We start from the raw sequence: 12,123 nt of genomic DNA on the forward strand, positions 1-12,123 counted from the left end.
CTAGTTCCACCCTCTACCCAAAAGATACCTGTCCCTCAGGGAAACCACCTTTGAACCTTCCACTCCCACCCCCAACACAGGAGCTAGTAGCTCTTCGAAACACACCACAGAGAAATGGAGGCTTGTGTTTTATTCAAGGCTTGTCAGACTCCTTCCTTCCCCCTGTGGGTGAGGTAGGAGGGATGGGGTCGGGGGAGGGAACAGGGGCTAGGAAGGGGCAGATTGCAGTTGCCCTTTGTAGACATATTCCAGAGCAGTGGCAATGGTGCGCATGTCCAGCTCGATGCTCCGAGCCCAGTTCTCCACATCCCCAATTTCCTGGGAAGGGGGAGAGGAGGTGGGAGCCCAGGAATCAGAATGGGTAGAGTATGGCTTCCAGTCTGGGGAATACGTTTTATTCATCTCCTGGAAAAGGCTTTACTTGGACCCACCAACTGCTTTTCTTTCTCTCTCTACCTTTTCTGACACTGGGGCTATAGATGGGGTTTCTGGGACCACCCTACTTCCTCCTTGACCTAAACCAGAGGTAACCTGACTTGAGGCAGCCAATGGGGAACCAGGATTGGGGTGGTGAGGTAGGGAGTATGGCCCACCTTGAGTGCCTGGTTGAAGTTCTCCACCATTCCGATCCACTGGCCTGTCTGCTTGGCAAATTGGGCAGCCTGGACCTGTAGGGTCTTCACCTCATGGTCCAGCTTTCTCTGGTTCATGTAGGCCTGGGCCACACTGGGGGGTTGGAGGAGGGAGGAGATGAGCTCACCCAGCTAGTTGGGGGTGGTCTCCAGGACTCATATTCCATTGCAGCAGTGGGAGTTCAGCCAAGAATCAGGGCTCATAATTTTGGCCATTTTTGGATGTGATGCAAATGACTACCAGTACATGCAAATAAACCCAGCTCCTTCCTCTCACTCCCAGGATTCCCAGGAGAGCCGAGCTCGGAGCTGACTAGAAACATACCAGCTCCAACCCCCAAAAAGGAGGTCCTGCAGCTGAGTGGGGGAAGGGAGGGAAAACCTGGGGTGATATCCCTGAGGAAAAAGCTGGGAGGGAAAAAGGGGCATGGAAAAACCGGGAAAATCCAGCAGGAGGGACACATCTGGCAGTGATTGGAAGCCCAGGGATCTATGCAAGAAGTTGGAGAGGGAAATTGGGCCCTTCCCTGAAGCTGGGGTAGGATGGGAGCGCAAACCCCTCCCCAGAAACCCTGGGTCAAAAGAGGATATCCCAGGGGTTTCTCCTCAGCTCTCAGTTGCTCTCCCAAGCCTTCGCCCACACAGATCAAGGAACACACACACACACACACACACACACACACACACACACACACGCTCCCTCCCTTCTGCCTTAGACACTAGTTTTTCTTTTCAATCAAGGTACGGGCTGTGGTTACCATTACTACCATGGGGTTGGTGTCCCCAACCTTCTGCCAATGTTTTTTGCCCTCCTCCACCCTCGCAATAATTGTTCTCCTTTATTGGCTGCTGAATTTTTCACTTCCCACCCCAAAGCTCTAGTCAGCCAGGAGATTCCACATCCGGTGCCCCTACCCACTGGAATGTGTGCAGGCTGGAGCGGGGAAGGGGTTGGTGGGGGCTGAGGGAGTGGGCAGGACACCTGACAGGGGCCAAGATAGACTGAGCCTTTGTTTTCCTTTCCTGGGAATGAGGGAGCTGTGGGCAGCAACACAAAACCCTTTCTAATCTGGCTTTGGCTTAGCTGCCCTCTAAGCTGAAAGTGGGGTGGCCTCTAGCAAAGGAAAAGAAGAGGGAGAAGCCGGGGCCAATCTCACTAATGATGGGCACAGCAGAGCCCAGGAGGCGCCAATGTGGGAGGGCAGACCCTGTCCCTTCTTTTTGGGAGACAGCTGGGTCACGGTCAAGGGTGGGGTAGGAACTGAAACAGACACCCCTGAGAGTTCCTGAACTCCTGGTTTTCCCCATTGACCACCTGCTTCTATATTCACACTGAGTAAAGAGAGGTGTCTGGAGTGAAGGAAGATCAGAGGCCCCAACCACAACTTTCTTTTTCTCAACCTTCCCCCATGATGAATAATGAAGATGACCCCAGCCCCTGCATGGATCACTTGGATGACTCAGTCTCTGGATTCACACCAAGCTGCTCTACTTGACCTGGGGTGGAAGGTACCATACTGCCTTTCTTCCAACAGGCAGACTAGCAAATCATCATCTCTGCACGCTTCTGGGTCACTCAGGGTCAAGAGACAATGTTCTTTGCTTTTTCCCAAGTCTTTGGCTGTTACTGGCATTCTCATTTAGAGCTGGGGCAGGGTGTGGTCCCCAGAGACCCAGCAGGAAGGTAACAGCCAGCCTGGCTCTGCCATAGCTCCTGGAACAGGTTCTACTCTCACCACCACCAGCTGTGCCATCTCTTTCCTGCCAGCTGCTCCCCAGGCTTGCCAGAGGGTGGGAGGCAAGGAGAGGGTGGTAAGCTGTAATGAAGGAGGGTGCTCTCCCTCCTGCTGAAATGACAGCTGGACTTGGAAGGGTGAAGGGAGGTGGGCAGATGGCATCAAGTTGTAATGCCAGGGAAGTTAATGTGGGGAAGAGGAAATCTGGCTGCTTCTCTAACCACTGCAGCTGTTCCTCCCTTGCCCAGTGCTAGGACTCAGAGTTGACTCAAGTTTCTCTACGTAGAGCTGGGAGGGGCGGGGTAGGATAGGCGAAATTAGTGGAACATCCCACCCCTTCAACAGCGGTCTGAGGGCCAGACTGGCCAGTGCTTAAACTTGGGCGGGTTGGGGAAGGAGGAAACTGGTGTTGATGAGAAACAGGTTCATACCCCACATTGAGGTGATCCACCAAAGCTTCTGTCAGGCAGGTCGCTGCAGTGATAGCCTCTCGCCTCCTCTTCTCTGGGGAGAGGGGGAAAAGGAATTGGAGGGGAGACTTGGGTTTTTGAGGAGTAGTGTTAAAGGTTCCTTACCCACCCATTACTATTTTGCTAGTTGCCGAAATTTCTTAACTAATCTCTGAATGCCGGAGCTGAAAAGGACCTTGCAAAAACATAGCGCAACCTCTTTCATTTTAGAGATGAGGAAACTGGTACCCTGGGAGGGAAACGGACTCACTCAGGGACGCCAGGAAGTCAGCGGCAGCGCCCAGGACTCCCGACTCCCAGACACTCTTTCTCCACTATCTTGGCCGAAGAATCTGTAACTCCGAGATTTCCAGCCCGGACTCAGGAAACAAGTGCCCCACCTCCGTTCCGGGGGTTTCAGGCCTCCAAGAAGCCCATCTCTGGAGGGTTCCTCACACCCTCCTCCCTACAGAGTCACCCCTTCCTACCGCCAGGACGAGAGGCTCCCAGGGCCAATAGGCAGGGCGCTCCGGGGCACGGGCGGGGCTGAGGAGCGGCAGGTCGGGGGTTAGGGGCGTTGCCGAGGGGACCGGAGTATTGCCCAAGGGACCAGAGCCAGTTGGCAAGGGAAAGGAGTTTCAAAAAAAAAAGCCGCCCTGAAATTCCCTCTCCCCCATGCCCGTTGCCCGCTAGCTAGCGTCCTTCCCTGGATATGGGTAGTCACTCGAGATCCAGGCTCCGGGCTGAAGCTAGGCCGCGGCCGGAAAGAAAACTGTCGACAGGATATTTGGCTCACCCTGTAGCTCCTTTCGTTCATTCTGCTTGGCCTGGTGTTCTTTTAGGAGGCGGGACAGCATGGTCACGTCGGGCTGGGGGCTGGGTACGCCGGGCCCCCTCCGGCTCCGGAAGCTGGAAAGCTCACCTCGGCTCCCCGGGGCCATGTCACGTGACCGCTGTGTCACGTGAGGTTGGGAACCGCCCTCTTTTGAGACATTGGGTGAAGATCTTGGCGGGGAAGGGGTTGCGGAGGGCAGGTAAACTCTTCTTTTTTCTTTTTTTTTTTTTGAGACGGAGTCTCGCTCTGTCACCCAGGCTGGAGTGCAGTGGCCGGATCTCAGCTCACTGCAAGCTCCGCCTCCCGGGTTCACGCCATTCTCCTGCCTCAGCCTCCCGAGTAGCTGGGACTACAGGCGCCCACCACCTCGCCCGGCTAAGTTTTTGTATTTTTAGTAGAGACGGAGTTTCACTGTGTTAGCCAGGATGGTCTCGATCTCCTGACCTCGTGATCCGCCCGTCTCGGCCTCCCAAAGTGCTGGGATTACAGGCTTGAGCCACTGCGCCCGGCCGAACTCTTTTCTTTATTGGGAGCTTACTTTTTGGTGAGTGTTGGAAGAAGTATTTTTTAATACTCATATTGCCAAGCCAGTTTTTAACATTTTCTGTGGCTCTCAGGCTTCGAGGGCTGGTGGTGCCAGGCCGTCTATCACCGTTTGGTTGTTGAGGGAGCAGAAGCTCCCTGGGCTCATTTAAATTATTCTCCTTCCCTCTCCTTACCTCCTGGCAGTGCTAGCTGGTTCTCAGTTGATTCCCAGTTCCTTCCCTCAGGGAGAGAATGCTTTCTTGTCTCTCCCAACCCTCTTTCTTCTCACTACCCCATTGAAGTCTCTCAACTCTGGGTGATCATTGTAGGGAAGCATTTTAGGCACTTCAGACAGCCTCCTAGGGAGCTTGGCTAACTTGGCGGGCGGTGTGAATGTCGAATTTCATCTCTGTCCTTTTGTGGTCAGGAATGCGAACCCATTTCAGTCTTAGCAGAAGCTTAAGTGCTGTGCCAAAGTAAAAAGTAATTTATATAAGGCCTCTGTGAACTAAAAAGAAATGCTTCCGGGATTAACTCCAACGAGAACAAATATAAACATCATCAGCCTATTCTTGCTACTGGTACAATCTCTCTCGGTGCACTTTGCACTAACATGTTGGGTGACTTTGGGCAAGTTGCTTACTACTCTGGGTTCTAGTTTTCTCTTTAGTAAAACTAGGAGAAGGGATTGAATTAAATCGGTGGTTCTCAATCCTAGCTAAGCATTAGAATCTAAACATTAGAATCACAAAAATCACAAGGCTTATAAAAATGCCTTGATTAGCCGGGCGCGGTGGTTCACGCCTGTAATCCCAGCACTTTGGGAGGCCGAGGCGGGCGGATCACGAGGTCAGGAGTTCCAGACCAGGCTGAACAACACGGTGAAACCCTGTCTCTGCTAAAGATACAAAAATACAAAAATTAGCCGGGCGTGGTGACGCGCGCCTGTAATCCCAGCTACTCAGGAGGCTGAGGCAGGAGAATCGCTTAAACCTGGGAGGCGGAGGTTTCAGTGAGCGGAGATCACACCACTGCACTCCAGCCTGGGTGACAGAGTGGGACTCTGTCTCAAAAAAAAAAAAAAAAAAGCCTTGATTCCAGACTAATTAAATAGAATCTAAGGAGTGGAGACCAAACATCTGTGTGTGTGTGTGTGTGTGTGTGTGTGTATGTATATAATAATAATAATTATTATTATTATTTAGACAGAGTCTTGCTCTGTCCCCTAGGCTGGAGTGCAGTGGCATGATCTCAGCTGACTGCAACCTCCGCCTCCCGGGTTCAAGCAATTCTCCTGCCTCAGCCTCCTGAGTAGCTGGGATTACAGGCGCGTGCCACCACGCCTGGCTAATTTTTGTATTTTTAGTAGAGACGGGGTTTCATCACGTTGGTCAGACTGGTCTTGAACTCCTGACCTCAGGTAATCCGCCTGCCTCGGCCTCCCAAAGTGCTGGGATTACAGGTGTGAGCCACCGCGCCAGGCCTCATCAGTATATTTTAAAAGCTGTTCTGGTGATTCTAATGTGTATTCGGGGTTGAGACTCACTGGGCTAAACCATATCTAAAACTATTTCCAATTTTGACATTCTCTCATTTTGTGATTCATTGGCATAGTTGAAGTTGACTTCATTATATTTACTTGCCGGGGGCGGGGGGGAGAAATGGGTGCTGATTGAGTTAGAAGAAAACATTCTTGAATTTTCTGAGTAAGATTTGAGAATTACTGATCAATGAATGATTCATTCAGCTGTTTGCAGAATAGCATCCCAAATCCTGGGAGATGTGCAGCTGTCAAAGGATTAGTGAGGAGAAGCACATGAAATGCTTAAGTGGTAGATAAAGCAAAACATTTTAAGTGCCAAAATAAAAATTCTAATAAAAACGTGAGATACTGTGTGTATGCGTCTAAATTATATGTGTACTGTGCCTTCTTTTTAAACATTTCCTGAGGACTCATCACAGGTCAAGCACTTTCCATGCATTAATTCATTTCATCCCTAGAACAGTTCTGTGAAATATTATTATGAGTATCCCAAATTTGCAGATGAAGAATCTGAGGTACAAGGCAGTTAAGTAATAGAGTTCATTTGTGGTAGAGCTAGGATACAAATCCAGGCTATCTGACTCCAGAGCCTGAGTATTACCACTGTATACTGCATACACCATAGTTGAGACCCCAGGAGGGTAGACCCAGAGCACTTTTCTGGGAATCTCTGTATCTCTAATCATTACACCCCTCTAGCTTGCTGGGCATGAGCTGTAGGGAATCCTGGCAGGGGAGGAGTGTTTGGGAAGAGGCTCTGCTCCAGAGAAGGGCTAATCAATAGAAGCGGGAAGAGTGAGAACATCACAGGGCAGCCTGGCCCAGTCCTTCCCCCTCTCTGGCTCCAGCTTCCAACTGCAGTGAGCAAGCAAAATAGAGGCAGATTGGAAATGCCTGGTGCCTCACCTCCAGAGCTGTGAGGCCTGGGAGAGAAGGACATGGGCTGGAAGTGTCAAGATAATGGTGACATGGGATAAGTGAAACAGAGGGTGAGGGCTAATGTGGGGGGTTGGTGTTGGGGGGCTCTCAAGGGTGAGTCTAAATGTTAAGATTAGGCTGACTCAGGGAGAGTGTCAGGCCCATCCTGTATTACCCTCACCCTTCTTGGCACAACTGCCTGACATTTTCACAATCGGTATAGAGACTGCCAGGATTCTGCAGACATTAACCTCTCCCTCCTCTCCCGCACACTGGCTGTTCCTTTGCCCTAGAGCTGAGCAGAGGACATGGGGTATCTGTATCTAGCGTCCCCATCTGATCTTTCTAGGGTTATCCTCCATCTGTTCTTTTTCTGGGCCTTTATTATCCACTATTTAACCTTAGTTTCTGCTGTGGTTGAAGCTCAGCTTCACTTGTCCTGGGTAGAGATGGACACAATTCACATACATATCTATCTGGAGGATGACTCTTGAAATTTGAAGTCACTTTCTGCTCACCTCTCCTTAACAATTTCCTACTCAGATTATTTTCCCTTAGACTGAATGAATGCAACTCCACACTCATCACTCATTTCCCTTTTTTTTTGAGGTCTCTTTCAGAGTTAGCTTTAATTAGCAAGCTCCAAACTGACTGGCTGGGCCAAAGAGGGCTGGAAGCTGCTGAGTTGTTAGGGGTTGGATGAGGACTGAGGGAGGACACAGAGTGAGTAGAGAAGGCTTCACATACTGGGAAATCTGGCTGGGCTTCAAGAGAGGGGGTTGGTGGTGGTGTGGCTAAGTTCCAAATGTTGGCCTGAAGCCAGTGCTCAAAGAAAAGGGGCCCTCAAGACAGTCTAAATGGCTCCCTTTGGTGAGTGACCTCCTAGTCCTTCTCAAGTGTAAGGGTTTCTTTTGGACCCTCAAAGACCGGAGCAGTCAAGCTGTTTCCCCACTGAATTCCCTCCATCACATTTATGTTCTTTTCCTCCCAGCCACTCCCATAGTTCAAGCTTTGACTACAACCAGAATTCAGAGGCAGGCAGAAGGATTCTAGTGCTGGAGAGGCAAGTGAAGTGAAAAGTCCTCACGGTGTGCGTGTTGGGATGGAAAAGCCTGACCCTGGGACATAAGCTCCAAGCCTCTGTTGCCAGATGAGGTGGAGGGAGAAGGTAGCCCTGAAGTGTGTGTTCTGGAAGTGTTTGCTTGTAAGCTAGAGACAACAGGTGCAAAAAGTGTGATTTGAGGGAGTTGAAAAATACTGATCGCAAATGGAAGGGAAGAAGACGTTAACAAGGGAAGGAGCTAGAGAAAACCTCAGCTTCCACTCATACAGGAGCTAAAGGGCTAAAATCTTGGCTGGATCTGGGCATTTCTCAACTTCCAAAATTTTGGAAATTTTAATAAAAAATATTAATCTTTCATTTTTAAATTAAATTAAATTTATTTTAAAAATTTAGTTTCTCAGTCATACTAGCCACATTTCTTTTTCTTTTCTTTTCTTTTTTTTTTTGAGACAGAGTCTCACTCTGTTGCCCAGGTTGAAGTACAGTGGATTAATCTATTCCATGGAGTGGAGTGGATAATCGATTCCATGGATTATCATTTTACTTTGTTAATGGTATCCTTAGAAGCACAAAAAATTTTAATTTTTTTTTTTTTGGAGACAAAGTCTCACTCTGTCCCCCAGGCTGGAGTGCGGTGGTGCTATCTCTGCTCACTGCAGCCTCCGCCTTGTGGGTTCAAGCGATTCTTGTGCCTCAGCCTCCTGAGTAGCTGGGATTACAGGCGTGTGCCACCATGCCTGGTTGATTTTTGTTTTTGTTTTTTTTTGAGATGGAGTCTCGCTCTGTTGCCCAGGCTGGAGTGCAGTGCCACGATCTCTGCTCACTGCAAGCTCTGCCTCCCGGGTTCACACCATTCTCCTGCCTCAGGCTCCCGAGTAGCTGGGACTACAGGTGCCCACCACCACGCCTGGCTAATTTTTCGTATTTTTAGTAAAGACGGGGTTTCACCGTGTTAGCCAGGATGGTCTTGATCTCCTGACTTCGTGATCCTCCCACCTCGGCCTCCCAAAGTGCTGGGATTACAGGTGTGAGCCACTGCGTCCAGCCTGATTTTTGTATTTTTAATAGAGATGGATTTTTGTCATATTAGCCAGGCTGGTCTCAAACTCCTGACCTCAAGTGATCCGCCTCCCTCCCTCCCAAAGTGCTGGGATTACAGGTGTGAACCACCATGTCTGGCTTGGAAATTATTTTGAAATAATTATAGAGGAAGTTGCAAAAATAGCACATGAAATCTTGTGTACCTTCACTCAATTTCCCCTAATGATGACATCTTATATAACTATAGCACAAAATCAAAACCAAAAAATTGATATTGGTACAGTATTGTTAACTGGCCTGCAGGCCTTACTCAGTTTTCACCATTTTTTACATGCATTTATTTGTTTGTTTGTAGTTCTGTGCAGTTTTAAATCATGTATAGATTTGGATAATCACCACCATAATCAAGATACAAAACCCACTACCACAAAGGAACCCCCTTGTGCTATTCCTTTGTATTTGTCCCCATCCCCTCCCTCCTTGTCCCCTGGCAACCAGTAATCTGCTCTTCATCTCTATAGTTTTGTCATTTTGAGAATGATATGCGAGTGGAATAATACAGTTTCAGCATTTTTTTGTTTGGAGACAGGCTCTCTCTCTACCGCCCAGGCTGGAGTGCAGTGGCAAGATCACGGCTTACTGCAGCCTTGACCTCCTGGGCTCAAGCGATGGTCCCACCTAGCCTCCTGAGTAGCTTGGACCACAGATTTGACTAATTTTTGTATTTTTTGTAGAGATGGGGGTCTCCCTATGTTGCCCAGGCTGGTCTCCAACTCCTGGGCTCAAGTGATCCTCATGCCTTGGCCTCTCAAAGTGCTGGGATTACAGGCATAAGCCACTGTGCCCAGCTCAGCATTAGTTTTTAATTTAACTAATTCCTAAGTTCTTGACTGAAATACAAGAAGTTCTCTAACAGTTTATTTTAATATTGAGCTTACCCCATTCTCTGGATCCTTCTAGTTTCTTTTTCTTTCTTTTTTTCGGTGATGGAGTCTCCGTCACCCAGGCTGGAGTGCAGTGGTGCCATCTCAGCTCACTGCAACCTCCACCTCCCGGGTTCAAGTGATTCTTGTGCCTCAGTCTCCAGAGTAGCTGGGATTACAGGCATCCACCACCACACCGGCTAATTTTTGTATTTTTAGTAGAGACAGGGTTTCACCATGTTGGCCAGGCTGGTCTTGAACTTCTGATCTCAGGTGATTCACCTGCTTCGGCCTCCCAAAGTGCTGGGATTACAGGCATGAGCCACCGTGCCCGGCCCCCTCTAGTTTCTTAATTTCCCTCTTCACCTACAATATTATCTTCCACTCCAACATTCTGGTCTCATTTCTCCTTGAGAGAAATCTACATGTCTAAATTTACTAGGCTGGTCTAGCGTGCTCTTGTGTGTTCCCCTCCCTCCCTTGACCCTCTATTTATAGCCAGGCTAATTTTGGGTGGCCTCTCTCTCTCTTCTTTCCTGATCTTTCCTCCTGTGGTGGTGAGGTGACTTCTCAAATATTTGGGCAGAGGAGGTCAGAAGCAGATTCTTGGCATCTGATTTCAGCCCTCGATCACAGAAGCCAGTGGAGTGGGAATGGAGGCAGGCAGAAGCTGCAGGTGCCGATAGGAGGCAGCTTGGGCTCTAAAGGCATTTTGAGCTGGGGTCGGGGAGGCCTGGGCAGGGAGTCAGTAGTCCCCTTTCTATCCTGATTTTGCAATTCTGCATTCCCATGTCAGCTCTTCTCTACTGTCTGGGGCTCTGAGATATTAAAAAGAATGGGGAGGGCGTGGTGAAAGTAGAATCCTGGTGCCAGCCCTGCTGACAGCATATGTATTTCCTTATAGTACCTGTTTAGAGATGTGTTAGTGCTCTGGAGGGGATATCTACAGGTGTAGTATTGGAAAACAGAGGGCCAGATTTCCAAATGTCTGTTAACTTATCCAAGGCAAAGACTGTCCCAGGGCCAGCAGAGTGAGAATGCAGTGTTTTTTTTTTTTCAAAGAAATACAATCCTGAACAATGAAGTAGGAGAGACAAAGAGAACACAGGAAGAGGAAGGAGGTAGGACACATACTGGAACTTTTCAGAAAGGGAAGGAGAAGAGAGAATCATAAGAATATGATAGTGTTTGAGGGGCAGAGACGATATTAGAAACATTGAGAAATACTCTGAGAAAGATTCCAAGTGTGACAGAGACAAGAATGATGACAAAATAGAATTTGGGATGAGACAAAATCAGATAGTGAGAGAGAGAAGGGAAGATGGACAGATGTATATTCACAAGACCAACACCAGTAAGCAAGAGGAGTAGGAAGGGGAAGTGGGAGCAATCGAGGTTCCCATTATGCCAAATTATTTCCTGTCTCTCCTCCTGGCCCCATTTCTTTATCGGAGTAATAAATAGCAGAGAGTTGGAAAGTGTCCCACCACCCCCTTGCCTCTGTCCCGGCCTGAGGGAAAGGGAGAGGAAGAGGGACAGGCCATTGGGTCCCTGTGGAGATCCCATCTCAGCCCCACCCAGGTCCTCCTGAGCCAGCCCACGACTCTGCCCCCTCCCATCCCCTTTCATGGATGCGAAATGTGCAGTCCTGGGAAGGGTCTGGTAGCTGGGGACACCCTTTACATCCTTCTGCCTCTCGGGTCCAGTCTCTTTCATCTTTGCATTCTTTGACACCCCCTCCTGTCCCCACTGCTTAATTTCCTCTTCCTGTAATCATCCCCAGTCGTTTTCTTTTCTCCCTTCATTCCATCCCTTGTCAATTAACCTCTTGCCCTTCTTTCTTCCTCTCCATTCCTTCCTTTTTTCCATTTCTCCATTTGCTCCCCATATCTCCCGAGTTTTTCTCTCTCTTCTTGCCTCTTTTTCTCTGTTCCCTTGAATCCTGACGATGTGGCTAGCACTGCTGTGGTCATTACCGGGCTGGGGGTGGGGGATGGGATAGGATGGGGGAGGGCAGCGATCTGATCCCAACAGCAGAAAGAGTGCTCTATGTGACCATGGGGAACAGGGAGCACTAAGATGCCACGCTGGACCCAGGCCCAGGACCGCTCCCCTTACGTTTCCTCTCTCTCTGCAAATTTCTCTTCCCAGGTTGTCTTCTAGCGTCTTCCCACTTTTCATCTCTTACCCTCCTTCCTCTGTTTCCGCCCCTCTCTTTCTATCTGTGCTTCTCTCCCACCGCATTCCAAGGCGCCGCCTCCACCACTCCCGGGCTGGGGATGGGATCGGGGGGAGAAGGGGAGGAGAGCGCCGCGCAGGGGCGGAGCCGGAGCCGGTGCTGGGCTTGGGGGGCGTGGTGGTGGGGGGTCAGCAAGGCTAGTTTCCACCCCAGCCACCAGCCTGGGCATTCCCTTGGCGACGCGTTTGGGTCTCCACCTGCTGCGGGAACGAGGGGCGG

The 12,123-nt window shown here is 49.7% G+C and overlaps 1 protein-coding gene and 1 long non-coding RNA gene across 2 annotated transcripts; both read right to left on the reverse strand.

Annotated features, from left to right (window-relative positions):
* Nucleotides 1-115: 115 nt before the first annotated feature.
* LOC105474179 (biogenesis of lysosomal organelles complex 1 subunit 1) lies at nt 116-3,778 on the reverse strand. The gene is made up of 4 exons (XM_011728668.3): nt 3,614-3,778; nt 2,800-2,872; nt 594-726; nt 116-318 (listed from the first exon to the last, which is right to left on the reverse strand). Exons 1-4 carry the CDS (start codon nt 3,756-3,758, stop codon nt 208-210), a joined length of 462 nt encoding a protein of 153 aa, XP_011726970.1. The 5' UTR covers nt 3,759-3,778; the 3' UTR covers nt 116-207.
* Nucleotides 3,779-3,859: 81 nt separating this feature from the next.
* LOC139356743 (uncharacterized) lies at nt 3,860-11,663 on the reverse strand. Its single transcript, XR_011609118.1, has 2 exons — nt 9,681-11,663; nt 3,860-4,643 (listed from the first exon to the last, which is right to left on the reverse strand). It is a non-coding gene; the product is annotated as an uncharacterized lncRNA (long non-coding RNA).
* Nucleotides 11,664-12,123: the final 460 nt, after the last annotated feature.

The sequence above is a fragment of the Macaca nemestrina genome, chromosome 10 (assembly GCF_043159975.1).
Source record: "Macaca nemestrina isolate mMacNem1 chromosome 10, mMacNem.hap1, whole genome shotgun sequence".
NCBI classification, from domain to species: Eukaryota; Metazoa; Chordata; class Mammalia; order Primates; family Cercopithecidae; genus Macaca; species Macaca nemestrina.